The sequence below is a fragment of the Schistocerca cancellata genome, chromosome 11, assembly GCF_023864275.1.
Source record: "Schistocerca cancellata isolate TAMUIC-IGC-003103 chromosome 11, iqSchCanc2.1, whole genome shotgun sequence".
Classification (NCBI taxonomy): domain Eukaryota; kingdom Metazoa; phylum Arthropoda; class Insecta; order Orthoptera; family Acrididae; genus Schistocerca; species Schistocerca cancellata.
This window is the reverse complement of record NC_064636.1, coordinates 25291331-25311664: the sequence shown is the minus strand read 5'-3', so window position 1 is coordinate 25311664 and position 20334 is coordinate 25291331. Positions and strand designations below refer to the sequence as shown.

The 20334-nt window shown below is 37.5% G+C and overlaps 1 protein-coding gene and 2 long non-coding RNA genes across 4 annotated transcripts in view; 2 read left to right on the top strand and 1 right to left on the bottom strand.

Annotated features, from left to right (window-relative positions):
- Nucleotides 1-8918, top strand: part of LOC126108136 (uncharacterized) — a 66661-nt gene extending 57743 nt beyond the window's left edge. The window contains exon 2 of the long non-coding RNA XR_007523512.1: nucleotides 3680-8918. This is a non-coding gene — a long non-coding RNA (uncharacterized LOC126108136). The remainder of the gene's footprint in view (nucleotides 1-3679) is intronic.
- On the bottom strand, nucleotides 8343-14662 carry LOC126108135 (uncharacterized). The gene is made up of 4 exons (XR_007523511.1): nucleotides 14343-14662; nucleotides 14019-14260; nucleotides 11497-11589; nucleotides 8343-8474 (listed from the first exon to the last, which is right to left on the bottom strand). It is a non-coding gene; the product is annotated as an uncharacterized LOC126108135 (long non-coding RNA).
- Nucleotides 14663-15023: 361 nt separating this feature from the next.
- LOC126108124 (zinc finger protein 16-like) overlaps nucleotides 15024-20334 on the top strand; it is a 41432-nt gene continuing 36121 nt past the window's right edge. Inside the window, exons 1-3 of one of the 2 annotated variants that reach the window (XM_049913370.1) lie at nucleotides 15024-15413; nucleotides 15640-15818; nucleotides 17404-17487. In XM_049913370.1, the coding sequence (XP_049769327.1) occupies nucleotides 15762-15818; nucleotides 17404-17487 (141 nt within the window). In that variant the 5' untranslated portion in view covers nucleotides 15024-15413; nucleotides 15640-15761. The remainder of the gene's footprint in view (nucleotides 15414-15639; nucleotides 15819-17403; nucleotides 17488-20334) is intronic. The other variant, XM_049913371.1, reaches the window with a different exon arrangement.

The window sequence follows — 20334 nt, the reverse complement described above, 5'->3', positions numbered from 1 at the left end:
CAGTGATGCTGAAGTGGACTGCCCGGGCTGGGCAGACTGGCAGACGCCTCTATTTACAACCCAGTGGAGGCAGAGTTATGGAAGTGCTGCCGATTGACAGAGACTAGGTGTCAGTTACTGCCCAGCTGGTCGAAGAGACTGACAGGCAGATACAGCTGTGGCTAAATGATACTTCCATTCACTGATAGTTTCGGATTGTGCTACGTTTCGGTGTCAGTGAGAATCAGCTGTAAAAGGGCAGTGGGTGGGGCAGTGCGCAATTGGCAGTGTCTGTCAATGATGTAAAAGTCAGTTGAGCCGGAGTGGCTTCTTGAAGAGCGGTCCTGCGGCAGTGACACCCAGAATGGTCTCACAGATGTGTCCCTTGCCACTGAGGGGTGCCGATTAAGCAAGGCCGTTGCCAGCTGTGGCCAGTGTCTGTGGCCCGAGGCCCGATTTCGGTGCTCTCGGTCAGATCATAAGGGAGCTGATCACACAGTTCAGTCACCGGCACCTGCTGTCTGACTGTGGCCACATTTCAGTCCTGGCTCTGACTTCAGCTTCAAGTTTCCCCATAGTTTCCTCTGTTACGGCTATCTTGGCTTCCTCCACCCTCTATCCATGCAGGAGAAGGTCATTCCAAAACTTAAGTGCATTTCTATCTGATGAACCCTGCAATTCTTTCCCCATCTGTGCCGCTATATCTTGGGCCTCCTTAATTGTTGGCAGCAGTGTGACACTAAAAGTGGGCAGGAATTGTCTTTAGCTGTTTATTGGTGCGATTTTAAAATGTGAGCCAAAGCTTATAATCTCATCAAGTGAGAGGTTCTTAGTGTAATGTGTGTTCTGAATGTAAAAAAGTTTGTCCTATCGAAAGTTACAGATAGATAACCAGAGTTTAGAACTATTGATAGCCTTGGGCTAGCCAGGTATGACAACTCTACCACCTGGTGAGCAAAATGTATGAGACAGGTGAAATACCCTCAAATTACAAAAGAATGTAATAATTAAAGTCCCAAAGAAAGCAGGTGTTGACAGACTATCAGACTATCAGTTTAATAAATAACACGAATTCTTTACAGACAAATGGAAAAACTGGTAGAAGCCAACCTTGGGGAGGATCAGTTTGGATTCTGCAGAAATGTTAGAACACGCGAGGCAGTGCCCTAAGACTTATCTTAGAACATAGATTAAGGAAAGGCAAACTTACATTTCTAGCATTTATAGAGGAATAGAGAAAGCTTTTGACAATGTTGATTGGAATACTCCTTTCAAATTCTGAAGGTGGCAAGAATCAAATAAAGGGAGTGAAAAGCTATTTACAATTTGTACAGATACCAGACAGCAGTTGTATGAGTTGAGGGGCATAAAAGGGAAGCAGTGGTTGGGAATGGAGTGAGACAATGTTATTCAATCTGTGTACTGAGCAAGCAGTAAAGGGAACAAAAGAAAACTTTGGAGTAGGAATTAAATCCATGGACAAGAAATAAAAACTTGGAGGTTTGCCGATGAAATTGTAATTGTGTCAGAGACAGCAAAGGACCTGGAAGAGCAGAGTTGAACACAATGGACAGTGTCTTGAAAGGAGGATATAAGATGAACATCAACAAAAGCAAAATGAGGATAATGGAAAGTAGTCAAATTAAATTAGGTGATACTGAGGGAGTTAGATTAGGAAATGAGATGCTTGAAGTAATAAACGAGTTTCGCTAGTTGGGGAGAAAAATAATAGATAGTGGTTTAAGTACAGAGTATATAAAATGTAGACTGGTAGTGGCAAGGAAAGTGTTTCTGAAGAAGAGAAATCTGTTAACCTCAAGTATAGATTTAAGTATCAGTAAGTCTTTTCTGAAAGTATTTGTATGGAGTGTAGCCATGTATGGAAGCGAAACATGGAGGTTGAATAGTTTGGACAAGAACAGAACTGGAGCTTTCAAAATTTGGTGCTACAGAATAATGCTGAATATTAGATAGGTAGATCACATAACTAATGAGGAGGTACTGAACAGAACTGGGGAGAATAGGAATTTGTGGCACAACTTGACTAGAAGGAGGGATCAGGTGCTAGGGCAAGTTCTGAGGAATCAAGGGATCATCAATTTAGTATTGGAGGGAAGCACGGAGGGTAAACATCATAGAGGGAGACCGAAGTATGAATATACTTAGCAGATTCAGAAGGATACAGGTTGCACTAGTTACTTTGAGATGAAGAAGCTTGCACAGGATATAAAAGCAAACCAGTCTCTGGACTGAAGACTACAACAACAACAACAACAACAACAACAACAGAGTTTACAGAAAAGCGTTGAATCGAGTTTGAGACATCGTGTTTCACGGCAGATGAACAAATCTCCATGATGGATTATGATTAGGCGGATCTTCAGTTATAAGTGAAGAACTCAAATCGAGGATTGAAGGAAGAATTCAACAGGGTTGACGGTTTCCTACTGATGGCGTAACCTTTTGCTTCCCTGAAATTTTGCTAATAGTTCCCTATCAAACTGTTAGTGGTAACATGGCTATAAAAAGTATGTGCCACATAGGTTCCTCCAATTTTAGCAGGTGAACACAAAAAACAACAAATGGGAGCTGCTGTGATTTTTCACTAGGTACGACATGAGTGGCAAGGAGTTTTTGAAGTGCTTTGTTACTGGTGATGAGAGCTGGGTTTTGCATAAAAGTCCAGAAACAAAGTAACAGTCAGTGTAACGGCTTCATTTGTGAGCCCCAACAGAACAAGAAAAGTGTAATGTAAATTCTGACCATCTACAAGGTTATGTCCACCATGTTCTGGGATAGAAAGGGTGATGGCTAGAGGGGAGACCATAAAATGCAGTGGCCTCCTGTCAACCCCTTCATTGATCACACCGCATCATTCAAAACAAATGGCATGGGTTTTTGTCTGGTGGCAGTGTGTATCCTCACGATAATACTCAATCACATTCTGCTGCATAGACAAAGAATTCTCTTTGGCATCTTAAGTAGGAAATTGCTGAACGTGTATAGCCTGAACTTGACCTCAAGTGATTACCATCTTTTCTCCCATATTGAGGGATTTATTTGGGCAGAAAGCAGTATGGATATGACAATGAACTGAAAGAGAAAGTCAATGACAGGTTCAACAACTCAGTGGCAATAGAGTATGCACAAGGCACAGAAAAGCTTTTGGAGTGTTACAGCAGCTGTTTAAGTTTGAATGATGGCCAGGCATAAAAATAGTTGAGGTATCAAAATATGCTTTAAAATAATGTTGAATAATAATTTCCAAAGAAATAAACACTCTACTTTTAGAATGAACCTCATATGTTGGTCTCTTTCCCTTTGTTGCTTTCTTTTACCATCTCATCTACCAACATTACTCTATTATTTATCGCTCTTCCCTAGACCATTCACCTTTTTGTCCATATTTCATTATTAAAGCACAAAAAATTATCAAATACATAGAGTGGTAGAGCTGTAAAATTAAATGAAAAGTTTGAAAAATGTTAATGAATCAAAGCTAGACAATTTTTACCTTACAATAAGGAAGTTGTGGTTTGTGAGTATTGTAAATGAATTAGCATCTGTAGGGAATTTTTGAAGCATGACCATAAGAAATTACAAAGTAGAAAGAATAGATGTTAACATAACTTTTTGACATAGATGTGTTAGAAAACTATGTAACCAGATATAGATGATCTTGTTTTTACTTCTTTTTCAGATTCTTATAGATCTAGCTGGAACCTTAAGTTCAAGTAATTGTGTAAAGGAAGACCCAGAAGTAAAAAACTGAAATGGGTCAAATGAGAATAATTTGAATATTTACGTAAAGCTGGAGCAGATGCAGGGTGAAGAAGATGCAACTGGCTAACATCGAAATTAAGCGTATACAATAAGTTTTGCTTAGTTAATGTGTATGCAGTGTGAAATGTGAAGTGATTTCCAGATGCTGTGTGTTCTTCACTAGTTTTGTAGCTACTGGTGTTTTCTCTACTTGTATGAGACAACTATCATCACATTTTGCTACAAAGGAATTTTTAATTTTTAGTAATACTTTAGAGCCACAGGCTGTTTCCATGTGTACCACAGTATGATTTTTGCACCCAGCTTCTCACATCTCAAATCTCTTAAAATTTGCTTAGTGCTGTTGTTCACAGTGTGAGGGTGCACAGATATAAGATGAGCAGTTTACAAGCTTGCTTAAGTGGTTCTTGGTTTTCAAACCTGCTGGCAGAAAAATCAATGGTTGGCAATGTAATATGTGTAAGAATGAAACAGATTTGTGAAGTTACTCCATTCTGTTAAACTGTTTGTATGATTACACCTTTTCTGTCAATGTTTCTCAAAATTCACTGGGAGGTACAGTCATTAGCTGTTAAGATTATCCTAACACTTACCCATGTGAAACAATGTTCTTTTATCCCACTTGTAGATATTAATTATCTGTTACCTGTAGCCAGTCTGGATAGTTTTATCCAATCTGGAATGTGACTGTGGGATACATACACACTCATCGTGTCATTAGCTGTTAAGTAATCTTAATGAGACAATATTCTTTGTCTCGTTCACAGGCAGAAATGTATATTTAAGTGTGCAAATGTAACCTTGACTTTTTGGTATGACTGTGGCATTACATGCCCAAATCACACTGATATTAAATGTTATTCGTAAGCACAAACACATATTTAAATGCCTAGTTGCAAATTTGACCTCATGTCAGTCAAAAAAATGTATATGATTGAGGACTGTGGTGTTGCACACCAAGTCTTCTGATACTGATGGTTAACTTCTGTTCTTTCATTAATCAGTGTTAGACAATGTCAGTTTAACACACCTGGACAGCAACTTATTACTTAAAAACAAAATATTTAGGCACTGCTGCCTTTGCATCTTTTAACCATTATGTTTTACTAAGAATATGTAATTTTACACAATATACATTTATGTACATTGTCCCATTATATTTATGGCGTTATACGCCAAACTTATAAAAAGGTCCTTAGAAACCTAACACTTAGCTTGACACTATTTTAGTAATACGATTCACGTGTTACATTTTGTTAAGTTACTACCTGTATGTGCTGCTATTCTTACCCAGTTTCTAACTAACCTACACAATGAAAATGTCCCTGGTTTATCTGAAAATTGGTATTTGTAACTCACTGGTTGTGGCCATGGCACTCCATTCTCTGTTTCACGCTTCAACGAGGTTAGTTTCCCATGATCCCAATGTGACTGGGAGACCACAGGAATGCTACATCTTCCTATTGTCATGAAGGACTAAGAGAAGATTTTGGAATTGCATGTGTTACCAACAGATAGTGGTAATGGGCTGCTCATTAGGGGTGTGGAGGAGAATGGCAAAGATCAAATGGGATGACATGTGAGAGTACAGACCAGCTGTTGCTTCTATTCCCAGTGTTGAGAGCAGTCAACACTGACCATAGAAGACAAGACTGCTGATCGCTATGCACGACCGTAGGGAGGGAGGCTCGAAATACTGAGATGCGTCATATAGTGGGTGGCTATTGATACCACAAATCTATTTGTGAATTTCTGGGCTTGTATCTTTCAAATAAGTGTAATTTGCAGTTGCTCACACACTGTCTTGAGCATCGCACCTCTGTATGTCACACTCTCATTTTCTGTTATTACCTCACAATTAAGAGTACGATATTACATTCTTGTCTGAGAATTATTCTATTAACTGATAATTTTGAAGCTGAATATTAATGGACTTGATTTAATGGCAGTTTGGTGTTGGCACGTTCAGTGACTTCATTTGTACAAATCTGATGCTAAATGGTTAAATATAAACACGTATGTTCAAGAATGAAATCCACCAGAACTTGTCAAACAGGAATGAGTTTAATTAAAAGTGCTGAATGTTTGTACATGGGCAGAGTTTAGAAGTACCTGACATCAATGCAAGAAGACACCTAATTACGGGCAGTGATAAAGACAATAGGGAAAAGTAAATCAGACATATGTGAAAGGGAAATGACACCATAAACACCATTACTTACATATATATAACAGGGTAGAGAAAGGATGTGACTGCTAGATGATTGGAAGAGAAGGCACAAACAATGAACTGAAGACACAACAATGGATCACAAGAAATAGACAGCAAAAATATGCTTATTGGAAAGAAAATTCATGATAATACTAGAACTCTTAACATTACTGAATATTTATTTTCTTGCTTAACATAATGTGAAATGTAAGGAAAATTTACGTTTAGAATGTTTATCATCAGCTGTTCAGTATATTTTGATACAATTGGCCTTGTCAACATGTAAAGTACAGTTAATGAAATTAATAAACCAGCTTTGCTTTATGAGTGAAAAACACACACAAAATTACAATTAAATATCAGTTACATACTTACACATATTAGTTACATACATTTACTGTTTATGATTACTTATGGCTAGTTGAAGCAATACACCCAAGTATTTATATTTACATGTACACTATGTGATCAAACATATCCAGACATTTGGCTGGAAATGACTTAAAAGTTCGTGGTGCCCTCAATCGGTAATGCTGGAATTCAGTATGGTGTTGGCACACCTTTAGCCTGACGACAGCTTCCACTCTCGCAGGCATATGTTCAATCAGGTGCTGGAAGGTTTCTTGGGCAATGGCAGCCCATTCTTCACAGAGTGCTGCACTGACGAGAGGTATCGATATTGGTCGGTGAGGCCTGCATCCCAGAGGTGTTCCATAGGATTCAAGTCAGGACTCTGTGCAGGCCAGTCCATTACATGGACGTTATTGTCATGTAACCACTCTGCCATGAGTACCTAATATGAAAAACGTATGTTTTTGGGGGTATATGGGTACTTTTGATCACATAGTGTATACAGGGTGAAGCAAAATTCATGCAATCAGGCTTCTCAGTGCAACTCCTCAAATGCCAGTGATAAAAAAAATGTCTGAGTACGTCTGGCAGAAAAAGGACGATAAAGAGTGGCAATCTGGCAACACTGTAACCACATATATGGTCATTACCTGTGTCAGCACATATGAATTGTGCTGTATATGTGGTGCAGTGAATAGAGTTTTGGGTTATAATGCAGGAGGTCGAGGGTTCGATCCTGGTTGGGGCGCTTTTTTTTATTTGCTAATTTCATTCTGACATTTCTACTGTAATATACACCATTTCATAGCTTACCTGTATCCTTAATTTACAATATTTTGTAACGCTGAACATAACAAATATGTCTTTAGACAAATAAGAAATAGACAGTTGAAACAAATGTCCTATCACTGCATTGAGATGTGTAGTAAACAGCATGCGGTTACCAGACTCATTGTTGAAAGGCATAATTAGTGGGACCATTGTGATAACACATACAATTAGTAACCGAGTTTGGACATTATTCGCAAAGCACGTTGCTAGTCCTACTGCTAACGTAAGGCCCTAATGAAATGTAAAGGACCTGAACGAGGCAAGAATAACAGTTGCTACTAATCTATGGGACCATTGGAGAAGGGTACAAAGAAAAACAGCTTTCGCGACTAGTAGATGAAGTGGTGCGAATAAATTCCAGCCCACAATGTGGAAAGGGCTTCTTTCAAAGCTGACCAATCTTCCATTTCTACAATTGTAGTATGTAAGTGCAGATGTTTTCTAGAGGACCTGCTGCAATTGCTGTTCACGATTAAGATGCCAGATACTGTACCATCTGGACTACATTTACCATATAAAAAACATATGCCCTAACACAGTACCGAACCATCATCGTTCTGCATGATAACCCAAAACTCTACCCACTGCACCACATATACAGCACAACTGATACACGCTGACAGAGGAATATACCATATATGTGGTTACAGTGTTACCACATTGTCAATCTTTTAACGTCCTTTTTCTGCCAGGTGTTCTTGCCAGACTAAATTTTGAAAGAGACATTTTTTTATTGCTGGCGTGTGAGGAGTCGTGCTGTGAAGCCTAGTGCGTGAATTTTGCTTCACCCTGTATAAACACCAAATTCTAATTGTATGATTATTACATGCAATTTTACTGACACAGGCAGCTATCCAAAGCACAATCCTTGGAAATCACTCTCCGTGAATTCATCAACTCTATAAAAGTCTTGCTCTTTTAGCACAGTTTCTAATATTTTCTAGCATTTCAGTAAGGGAATCTAGTGAGCTCTTTTTGGCAGTTTGTTGAAGAATTTAAGACTCACGTGTTTGTGGCTATTGTGACTGAAGAAAAGAACTGTTATGGTTTAATGTCCCATCAACAACAAGAGACACACAATTAGGGCAACACCAGCTCAGGTTGGGGACAGATAGGAACAGATTGGTCATGTCCTTTTCAACTATCTTATTATTTACCCCACTCTGCCACCACAATCGGTGAGAATTTCTTAGGGACCATCTGGATGCATGTAGAAAGAAGCACCAAAGCTTCAACCCTGTCAGGTAAAAAATTTGTGAATAAAATAATGAAGCTGTAGGCATGTAATACCGGAAGCATGTTCTCATTTGGCCATCTCCTGGAACAATTAATGGTAGTATCCTATTACAGATTTGCACATATGAAACAGTACAGAAATATACAAACACTTGAAAAAACTGAGTATTACTGTAAGATTTCTCATGGACAATATGTATGTGTCTAAGAAAATTATTTTAACTACTCACACTGCAACAATTACTGCCACACTGAACAACTATAATGTATATTCTTACGTCAGTTCATTAAAATACTGCCAACATATCCAGTATATTCTTACGTCAGTTCATTAAAATACTGCCAACATATCCAGTGTTAATTATTTGGAAATTGAAACCGACTTTTTTTGTCGGTGGATAACTATGTTGAATCATATAATTAGATTTAGATTATCCCACCCTGTGTTACATAGATTATGCAGCCTACATAAAACTTGTATTCACGGTCACTTTATTAAAAGTTCATTCTTTTTGGTACATATAAATTCATTTGTGTTATAAAATGGTTTTCCTTTCAGCCATGTCTCTCCCACCATTTTAAATTTATTTTCATGTAATTTGTTTGTCTATAAGGCATGCATACTGTTGAAAAATGTTTTGCAGAATGCAAAGCTTTTTTTCTTTTTTATTTTTACTTAAATCTAAGCAATGTCTGGAAGCTCCTCATTCTGGTACCCTATAAGTTCACATCTGACCTACTTTCACACTCATGGACATTCTGTTTACCAAGCATAAGTACCTTTAGTATGTGGGGCTGGAGATGGTAAGTATCTTATGTCCAACAAAGGATTGTTCACAAGAAGTTAATTTGCTTAAACCAAATATAGATGTGATGACTTCTTCAGATAAAGACCTCTTTTGCCTGAGCAGTTTCCCCAGAGAAGTATCCCATAATGTAAGTCCATATGGAAAAATCCATAGTATGCTGTAAGTACGAGATCATTACTCCAGTTTCCTCAAGAGATATAAAACTCTTGCCAGTTTACTGCAGAGTTTTTCTGTGTGGGTGTTCCAGCATAATTTGCTATCAAGGTAGATGCTTAACAAATTTACTGAGTGATTTTGTCCATTGTTAATATTTTTAAGAGAAAAGGGGATATGTTGTTGTGTCACTGCCAGACACCACACTTGCTGGGTGGTAGCCTTTAAATCGGCCGCAGTCTGTTAGTATACGTCAGACCCGCTTGTTGCCACTATCAGTGATTGCAGACCGAGCGCCACCACGCGGCAGGTCTAGAGAGACTTCCTAGCACTCGCCCCATTTGTACAGCCGACTTTGCTAGCGATGGTTCAGTGACAAATTACACTCACATTTGCCGAGACGATAGTTAGCACAGCCTTCAGCTACGTCATTTGCTACGACCTAGCAAGGCACCATTACCAGTTACTATTGATACTGTAAAACACGTACCATCAAGAGCGACGCTCACCATTTATGGATTAAAGTTAAGTATTCCACCAGCTATGTCAGGTTTTTCTACAGTCTAATTTCCTTGTCCTGTTCCAGACCTCACACCAGCCTGTGTGAGCTAAAACGCGTGCCTTTCAGCTTCCTCTCATACCAGTGTTGGCTCTCCTGCCAACCCACAACATATGTTCAGTTCTTCTAGCTATGTCGACCAATTTTTCTAGTACCACTGAGCTGCCTTCTCCATAATGGTTGGTCGATTTGAAGGAGGGGACCAAACAGCAAGCTCATTGGTCCCATCAGATTAGGAAAGGATGAGGATGAAAGCTGGTCATGCCCTTTGCCAGGAACCATTCTGGCATTTGCCTGAAGTGATATAGGGAAATCACGAAAAACCTAAACCAGGATGGTCAGATGAGGGTTTGAACAGTCGTCCCCCCGAATGCGAATCCAGTGTGCTAACCACTGTGCCACCTTGCTCGGTTTTCCATAATGGAGTTGTTCATATGTTTGCCAGCATTCACATCATTATGTGATGTGATGAAAGTTGTGCCATCAGCATACATCAAAGATTTATAGGATAATGAGTTAGGGAGGTCATTCGCACAAACAGTGAATAGAAAGGTCCCAGCATGGATCCTTGTGGGACTCCATATTTTACTTTCAGAATAACAGATTTATCATTTGGATATACAACAACCATCTAGTTTCTATTTGCCAAATATGGTTTCAGTAATGTGAGTTCTGTTTTAGTTATTCCTTATCTTTCAAGTCCCTTAATCAAGGTACTACATGAGACGGTGCCAATGCCTTAATGAGACCCACTAGAGTAGCATAGGTGCGCTACTTATATTGTATTGTATTGTATTGTATTGTATTTTTTATTGGTCCTGTTGTCTACATAGCAGCTTATGCATAAGACATTGGACAAGTCAAGTTATACATATACAGGCTGAAAGTCATTTCAAGGCATACATATTTAAGGTTACAATAATACACTTTACACGTAAGTATTTATATAACACATTTCATAAATTTAAATATTCTTCAATGGAGTAAAAGCAGTGATGCTGTAAATATGACTTTAGAGATTTTTCCAAATGTATTGACCTCTGTGATAGCTTTTATGTTTTCAGGAAGTTTGTTATAAAGCTTAACTCCCATGTGAAAAGTACCATTTTGCCACAGTGCAGTGCTGATTTGAGTCATATGTAAGTTTCTGTTTTGTCTGGTAAAGTGATCCTGTATATCACAGTTCTTTTGCAGTCTCCGGTCCTTGCATATTACATTTAATTTAAAGAACAAAAGGGTTTCCATGATGTACACACATGGTAATGGACTGATTTCTTAAACAGGGTTTACAAGATTCTCTAGGCTTGCACCCAAACAAGATTCTAATGGCCCTTTTTTGTAGTTTAGAAGTGCTATTAGCTGTTTTAGAGTTTCCCCAGAAGGTGACCCCATATCTATTTTCAGATCCATGTAGTGTCGATGATACAATTTCTTGTACAGCCTTAATTGTTGGCAGCCCACTTCAGAACCCATACTGGGTCTCGTTGACTAGGTTGTTCCACTCAATACAACTCCAAGGGGCACTCAGTGTGGAAAATAAATAAATAAAAAGAACAGAGGAGAATCTCATGAAAACTGCTTACCACGGGACTTGCTTTCAAGTCGATCTCATATGCTTCATCTTGCTTCACACAACCAGTTGTTTCTTATTCAATGGTTGCCTCATTTCTACATTTCTGGAAACAAACCAAGTATATTAATGCAGCCACAGCTAATTCATTGTACAGAATGACCTACAACATCCTCCAAATTTCTTAATGGAAAGATTAAATTAGATTAGATTCAGTTTTTGTTCCACAGACCCAAAAAATGAGATGATTCTCATGAGTGTGGAACATGTCAGAAAATATAACATAAAACATTTAAATATAATACTTACTAACCTGATCATTTGTCAGGAGATTGTCGAAATATGTGAATACAATGCAGTAAACTGGAACAGCTAATATTTACAGACTTAACACACTGTCAGAATGAAACACACTTATGCACTATTAATAAATTTATCATTCACAAAATACCTAATCTTGATTGTTGCGACCAAGTGCTGTAAAAACTGAAATGTAACACACATTTTTACTGAAGCTAGCTTAACAGTCTCTGTTAAGATATTCATTTGTGGAGCAGAAGGAGTTGCCTGTCAAAAAGTCTATCAAACTTTGTTTAAACCATGCTTGATCTGAAACTAAAGTTTTTAATAGTTGCTGCCAATTTATTGAAGATGTTGTTCCTGAATATTGGATCCCTTTGTGGACCAAGGTAAGTGATTTTAGGTCTTTTTGTAGATTGTTCTTATTCCTAATACTGACACTTATGTATTGAGCTATTGGTTGGAAATAGAGATGTATTACTTGCAACAAATTTCATTAAGGAATAAATATACTGAGAAGTAGTGGTTAGAATACAAAGTTCCTTGAACAGGTTTCTACATCATGTTCTTGAATTTACACCACAAATGATTCTTATCACACGTTTTTGCACCCTAAAAACTTTTGCTCGGTTTGATGAGTTTCCCCAGAATATGGTAGCATTTGACATAATAGAATGAAAGTAACCAAAGTTTTTTATATTCATATCTCCTACATGTGACATAATTCTCATGGAAAATACAGAGTTGTGTAGGCACTTACTCAATTCTGTAGTAGCCTATGCCCTTCCAAACTGAATTTATTATTGAGTTCTAATCCCAGAAATTTAACACTGTTAACCTGAATGTCTTCATATGTTATACACATGCTGGAAGGAAATCTCTTACAGGTCCTGAACTACATAAACTGAGTCTTCTCGAAGTTTAATGACAGTGAATTAGCTTTAAACCACTTATTAATGTCAGTGAAAATTTGATTAGCAGCTATTTATAAATCTGCACTTGACTTGCTACTTATTGAAAGGTTTGTATCATCTGCAGACAAAACAAACTTAGCATCTGACAATGTAACAGACGAGAGGTCATTAACATACACAAGAAAAAGCAATGGAACCTTGAGGAACACCACATGTAATTAATCCCCAGTCATATGAAGACAAACTACTTGCTGCACAGGTATTTCATAATGACACCCTTTGTTTCCTGTTAGATAAATAAGACTCAAACCGTTTCACAGCATTGCCGGTGACATCATAATATTCTAATTTACTTAAGACAAGTTCTCTGGTTCACACAATCTAAGGCTTTTGACAGGTCATAGAAAATGCAAGCAGCCTCTAATTTATTATCCATTGAATTAAGTATTATTCTCACTGTAAGTGTAAATAGCTTTCTCTATATCAGAACCCTTAATAAATCCAAGCTGTGACTTGAGCAATATATTATTTGCAGTCAGATGCGGAGGGAGATGCTTGAACACAACCTTTTCAAATGAGACTTTCAAATTACAAAAACGCGCTATTCGGATAATGACCCAGAGCCCACCTAAAACACATTCTAGGCCCCTTTTTAAAGCATTGAAAATTTTAACAATTCCGTCATTATACATTCTGAAATGTCTCTTGGAGATCAAAAGAAATCAGGACAAAATGAAAACCAATACAACTACCATAATTATGATACACAGCAATGTAAATATCTCCACTTATGTGCTGTAACAAGAACCCAAAGTCAGAAACGTGTATGTAATCAAGGCATCAAACTTTTTAATGCACTACCAAAACATATCTAAGAGATGGAAAAATGAGGATAAATTTAAAACTGTTATAAAGAATCACATGCTTGCCAAATATTATTACAGTGTAAGTGAATTTCTATGCTCAACTGTATTAGAATATAAAGAACCACATGCTTGACAAATGTTATTACAGCATATATGTTTAAATTAATGTGACAAATGAAATTACATCAATGAATATGTCTGTCAAGCACATAAGAAGATTAAGAACCACATGCTTAACAAATGTCACTACAGTATAAGTGAATAGCTCTGCTCAACTGTATCAGAATATGTGATATCATAAATGTGACAAATGAAATCACAACATCAAGGAATATGTCTGTCATGCGCATAAGAAATTATGTCATAAAAACACTTATTAGTTGTATATAGTATTAAACATAAGAAAGATTCATATGAATTCAGCATAGAAAAAAAATTGTAAAGATATTATATACTTGTTGAATTGTATCCTGACAAATCCTATATCACAACTGTTATCATTGGCATGATGATAAATCTATATTTCTGAGAAAGCCGGAAAAAGTGAAACTGGTCGATAGTTTGATGGTATCTCTTCATCCCCCTTCTTGTAAACAGGTTTAACTTCAGCAGGAATGTAGAACGCAGAATTCAATATCAACTGACGAAATTTTTTGAATTCTGGCGACACAGAAGAGACAGTGTTTTGTCTCTCACACTGCAGACATTAAAAAAATCCACTCTAAACCTTCGTGATTATCACAGCAACGCTATAGGGAAATTCAATTTAAAATACTCACCTTGAAGTGACTACGCATCCATTAAAATTAAGACATTGGTCAAAGCCATGCCAGTACCGCAAATTCCTCCACTGAGACAATATTCGATGAACACTTACGCAGAATTATGGAACTGATTTCTTAATACAATAAAGTGGTTTCCTACGGAAACAATGTCTTTCGTGGCATTTCCATTCCTTGAATTTTAACAGATTCGTGCCATCAGTTATTATTATTTGGGTCAAATATTAGAGGCAAGCAGCACATCATTTTGTAGTATTCAAGGTCGAAGTCAAGTAATGCTCGTTAAGTTCTTATCTAATAATAAGCAGTTGCACATTTCAAACCTGCCACGTAAATATTTGGATCGGGACATGGCATGTGATTGGCCGCTGTTCACCATGGTACGTAGAACGCCAACTTCATGTCGCGTATCTCAAATATGTATTAAACAGCAGAAGCGTGGTTTCAAGCAGGTCATAAAAAGGTTTATTCGACATAGCAATTTATATTTTGTCAGTGGAGTCTTCCGCTAGCATGGAAAGTTAACATGTTCTTGCCGCACACATTCGTGTTGTAGTATATTTAGTCATACAGTATTATTTTGTTCCTCGGTTGTTTTTCTACGTGACATTTAGCGAAGGAGACGTTCTCAGCACTATGATGAACAACAGACAATCAACCAGAGAGCGCAGACGAACTGTCATGATGCGAATGTTGACGTTTGCACTGCTGTTGTCTTGATTTTTGTAGAAATACATCAGTTACATAATTATAAAAAATAAAACGACGGACTGACGCCGATAGATGCATAAACACGTATCCCAATGTGATAAACCCGTGAAATATTTTGTGGTTCTTTACAGACCAGTCTCATTAGCACCGTATATCTCTCGTGAAATTTTGGCAGAAGTAACGCCGAAAAGACATAACTTTAATCTTGTTGACTGAGCGCACCGTAAAGTAATCGTATTCGTCGATTATTGTGGCTGGGTTACTGTTGACAGTTTTGATGTATAGGATAGCAACCTTATTTCGTGCGATTGTGTTTAGTTGTGTTTTACCACTACAGACAAATTGTTTCCTGTGCATGTAAGCATTTTTTATGGGTTTCCGCTTTCTTTTAATTCTGACATACTATACTTGCTATGATGCCATTAGTTAGTGCAATAGTGGCTTAAAATATATATGCTTGTACTCTATGCATGGTGTAGTAAGTGATTTTAGAGGACAGTGAGGATCTAGATTACACCAAACTGCCTTTGCTTTGCCGAATATGTGATACAATAATTGCTTTACCTGCCAACAACCATTTCAGGAAATGCCACGAAAGGTGTTTCGTTAGATATTGCATTTCATGTGCCTGCCCAGAATTTTGCGTATTAAGATGTAACGTCCATAATTCAGTATCATTTCTAACTAGCCGCAGTGTCAAGAAAAATGTGTGTGAGCTCAATCTTGTGTAGCAGTGTAGACCGGCTTTGTATGAAGTTGCAGGTAATTAATTATTCCAGGGTAAATTCTGAATTGTGTGCATATGTAACTGAGAAAAGTTATTGCACAACGTTCTGAACTTACAGAACATTCATAACCTAGCAATTAATTATTTCAAGTGAACATTTATAGTTAGTTAGGTTTTGCCACGGCATTATGGAAGCATCCGATCCCATCCAACTGCTGTGACCCATGACGTCTCAATAAGGCGTAAGTGCCCACCTCCAGCGTATACAAAATGGCGACGGTATCGTCACTACATACACATGCCAACAAAAGTGAACAAAAATAAAAACGGGACAAGAATGTCTCACTTCAAGAAATAATTAAACTATCACGACAACTGCAGGAAATAGGAGGTTGGGGAACTCAAATGGGAACCCCAGGAGGGAAGGCGACGTCATTTCGAGAAACGCTATTGAGAAAATATAGAGAATCAGCATTTGAAGCTGACTGCCAAACGATTTTACTGCTGCCAACATACATTGCATGTTAAGTATCACGAAGATAAGATTAGGGTTCATATGCAGGCATACAGTCAGTCATTTTGTCCGCACTCTACTTGCAAGCGGAACAGGAGGGGAAATGACAAGAAGTGGTACACGTTACTACCTGCCATGCACTGCACAGTGGCTTGCAGAGTATTGATGTAGGTGTAAATGTTTAGGGCGAGAACAAGTTAAATATATAACAATATAAAATATTGCCCCATAAAAAACAAAAAAACCTCAGCTTATGACATCTCTACAGCTGTAAAAGTAACAGGATTGTGCACTTCAATTGACCTATGTAGCTCAAACCAAGCCGCCCCCCCCCCCCCCCAAAAAAAGACCAACATCTGCAGTTCCAAAAAGTGGTGTTAGACATTTACCGTGATCAGTATCACTCGAATGCAGCTCTTGATACCTACCAGCAAACTAAAAAACAGGAAAACACAACCACCAACTTCACATGCCTACATAACTTGTAAAACACCACTGAAACCAAAACCCCAGCAACTCAAAAAGAAGAAACCATTTTCACAAGATCAATTAAAACACAACTGAAATACCATAAATATAAAACAGACAGAATGACAGATTACTATGGAATAAAACCGAAACAAAAATTTCTTGCCAGCAAAAAGGCCTCTGACAAAATCACCTGTGTTGGCCGTCACCTCCCCCCACCCCCCCCACCCCCCCAAAAAAAAAACAACAACAGAATGATGAGCACCAAACTAATCATACCTAACAAACATGCCACACATTCACATTAGAGCACTGACTACCGAGACAAATAAACTCACGTTACCACAGTGATAACCAAGATGTCAAACTCAATGTGTCCATATCCATGACCAGAGGGTGCCATCACATATGACAACACAACATCTACAAATGTGAACCATCTCAAAAACACTGCACTATAGTGACCTCTCAGCCACACCACCATTGTGTCATGGGTCAAAGCAGATGGTTGGAATCCCTATGCATTTCTTATTCTGGTGTGGGCAAAAATAGGCATAATATATAAACTAACATGTGACAGTAGTAAGCCTACAGGAAATTAGGTGCAACTACATGAAAGTACTTTTTTTTTTTTTCAGGAACCTAGAATTGTAGCAGCTATGGAACATGAAACATTTGGCTGGGTGAAAAAAGAAGATATGAATCTGGAATGTAACCCCGTGGTAAGCAGTTTTCGTGAGTTACTCCTCAATAAAGTTTTTGTATAAGTTACTACAACATGCTGGTTCAGGTAGCTCAGTTTCAATTATGCTGTTGGATATGTGAGGTAGGCCTATGAGTAGTGTAGAATTGGGTGTTTTGTAGTATGTGTCATTTGTGTTAAATTACAGTGTCAGAAACGTATCTTATTATTTCTAAATTGCATCTAGAGCTTTGTCATATGTCTTTGCTAAGTAACTCCTTGGATTCTCAGTGTCCAATGAGAAGTTCAGGCGGGCAGGTGCTAAAGAGGTCCAAAACTCACAAAATTCTCACAACAGGAAAGTAAATAATAATGTTACCATATTTAACCAAAATATTGGTGGATTAAAAAAAAAGTAGATTCTCACAAAAGTAAAGTAAAAAAATAATGTTACCATTTTTCACCAAAATATCCTGGGATTGAAGAATAAAGTAGATGAGCTCCTGGTTTGTTTAGATGACATTGAATCTCATAATGTAATAGATATACTATGCCTGTCAGACCATCACATTGTGTCTGATATGGAAAAGATAAATATCAGTGGTTATAAACTAGCTGCACACATGAGTAGAGAGAATAAGGTGAAAGGAGGAGTTGCCATACATGTCAGAAGTTATTACTGTGTAGAAAGCTTAGATACTAAAAAGTTTTGTCTAGAGCAACATATAGAAGCATGTGCCTGTCGACTTAAACTGAAGGAGGGCTCTTTTATAATTGTAACAGTATATAGATCCCCTTCAGGAAACTTTCATTTATTCCTGGAAAACTTGGATGCCTTGTTGTGCTATCTGTGAGATAGGGGAAAGCAAATTATTATTTGTGGGGACTTCAATGTCGATTCACTGAAAGAGTGTAATAGGAAGAATGACCTGGAAGTCTCGCTCGCTTCTTTCAATTTGACATTTGTCATTAATTTTCCGACTCGGGTAGTAAAGGACAGCAGCACATTAATAGATAACACTTTTATAGACCAAGATAGGTTTAAAAACATAAATTATTGTCCTGTTGAGAATGGCCTTTCTGATGATGATGCTCATCTAGTTACAGTATATGACATAGCTCCATTCAGTAATTCAAAGCTACCCTCCAAAGTTGTGCATCCAATTAATGACTCAACAATTAGAAATTTCAGAGAAAATCTTCAGCAGTTAGACTGGGATGAGGTGTACAAGGAACCCGATGCTAATTTAAAATAAAACTTATTTCATGATACACTTGTAAGAGAATTTGAAAACTGTTTCCCCAAGAAAGTAGTTAAATCTAATTATAAGAAATCATGTAAAAAACCTTGGCTTACTAATGGAATAAAAATATCTTGTAACTACAAAAGGGAACTGTATCTAACAACAAGAAAGAGTAATGACCCAGAAACAGCCAAATATTATAAAAACTACTGTGCTACATTAAGAAAGGTTATTAAAAAGTCCAGAAGCATGTGCATCATGTCAGATTAATACCTCTGATAACAAAAGCAAAACAATTTGGAATACTATTACAAGGGAGGCAGGGCAACCAAGAGTACAGTATGACGGCATCATCATCAGAGCGAATGGAAAATTGATAAACAACAAACCGGAAGTCGAAAACATTTTGAATAATCATTTTTTAAATGTTGTAGAGAAAATAAGATCTAAATGTTCATTAGAAGAAGCAAGGCAGTTAATGGAAGAGGCCATACCCACACCATTTGGTACAATTGAAATTCCACCCACCTCTGAAATTAAGAAGATATTAAAATCTCTCAAGAATAAAAGCTCACAGGGAATTGATGGCATTTCTAGCAGGATAATAAAAGCTTGTTCCCAAGATATAAGTTGGATTCTTAGCCACATATGTATTAGCTCTCTGAAGCAGGGTATTTTCCCAGATAGACTGAAGTATGCCATTGTTAAACCACTGCATAAAAAATGGGATATGTCTGATGTCAACTGCCGCCCAATCTCTCTTCTGACTGCCTTATCCAAAATTCTTGAAGAAGTAATGTATTATAGAGTAGCTTCACACCTTTGCAAAAATAAAGTTTTAACAAAATGTCAGTTTGGTTTCCAGAAAGGTTTTTCAACGGAAAATGCTATATATACTTTCACTAATGAAATATTAAATGCCCTGAGTAACCGAAAGTCACCCGTTGGGATTTTTTGTGATCTATCAAAGGCTTTTGACTGTAAATCATGGAATACTTCTAGAATAAGCTCAAGTACTGTGATATGAATGGGATAGTACTCAAATGGTTTAAATCATATCTAACTGGAAGAGTGCAGAAAGTTGAAATAAACAGTTCACATAATATGCAAAAAACTCAAACTGGGGAACAATCAAGAATGGGGTGCCGCAAGGTTCGGTCTTGGGTCCTCTGCTGTTCTTAATATATATTAATGACTTACCATTCTGTATTCACGAAGATGCGAAGCTGGTACTTTTTGCTAATGATACAAGTATAGCTATCACACCCAACAGACAAGAATTAACTGGTGAAATTGTAAACGAAGTTTTTCAGAAAATCATTAAGTGGTTCTCTGCAACTGGGCTCTCATTAAACTTTGACAGAACACAGTATATAAATTTCCACACAGTAAATGGAATGACACCATTAATAAATATAGACTTCGATCAGAAATCGGTAGCTAAGGTAGAATATTCAAAATTTCTTGGTGCGTGCATTGATGAGGTGTTGAACTGGAAAAAAACACACTGAGGATCTGCTGAAACATTTGAGTTCAGCTACTTATGCTATTAGGGTCATTGCAAATTTTGGCGATATATATCTGAGTAAATTATCTTACCATGCCTATTTTCATTCTTTGCTTTCGTATGGCATCATATTCTG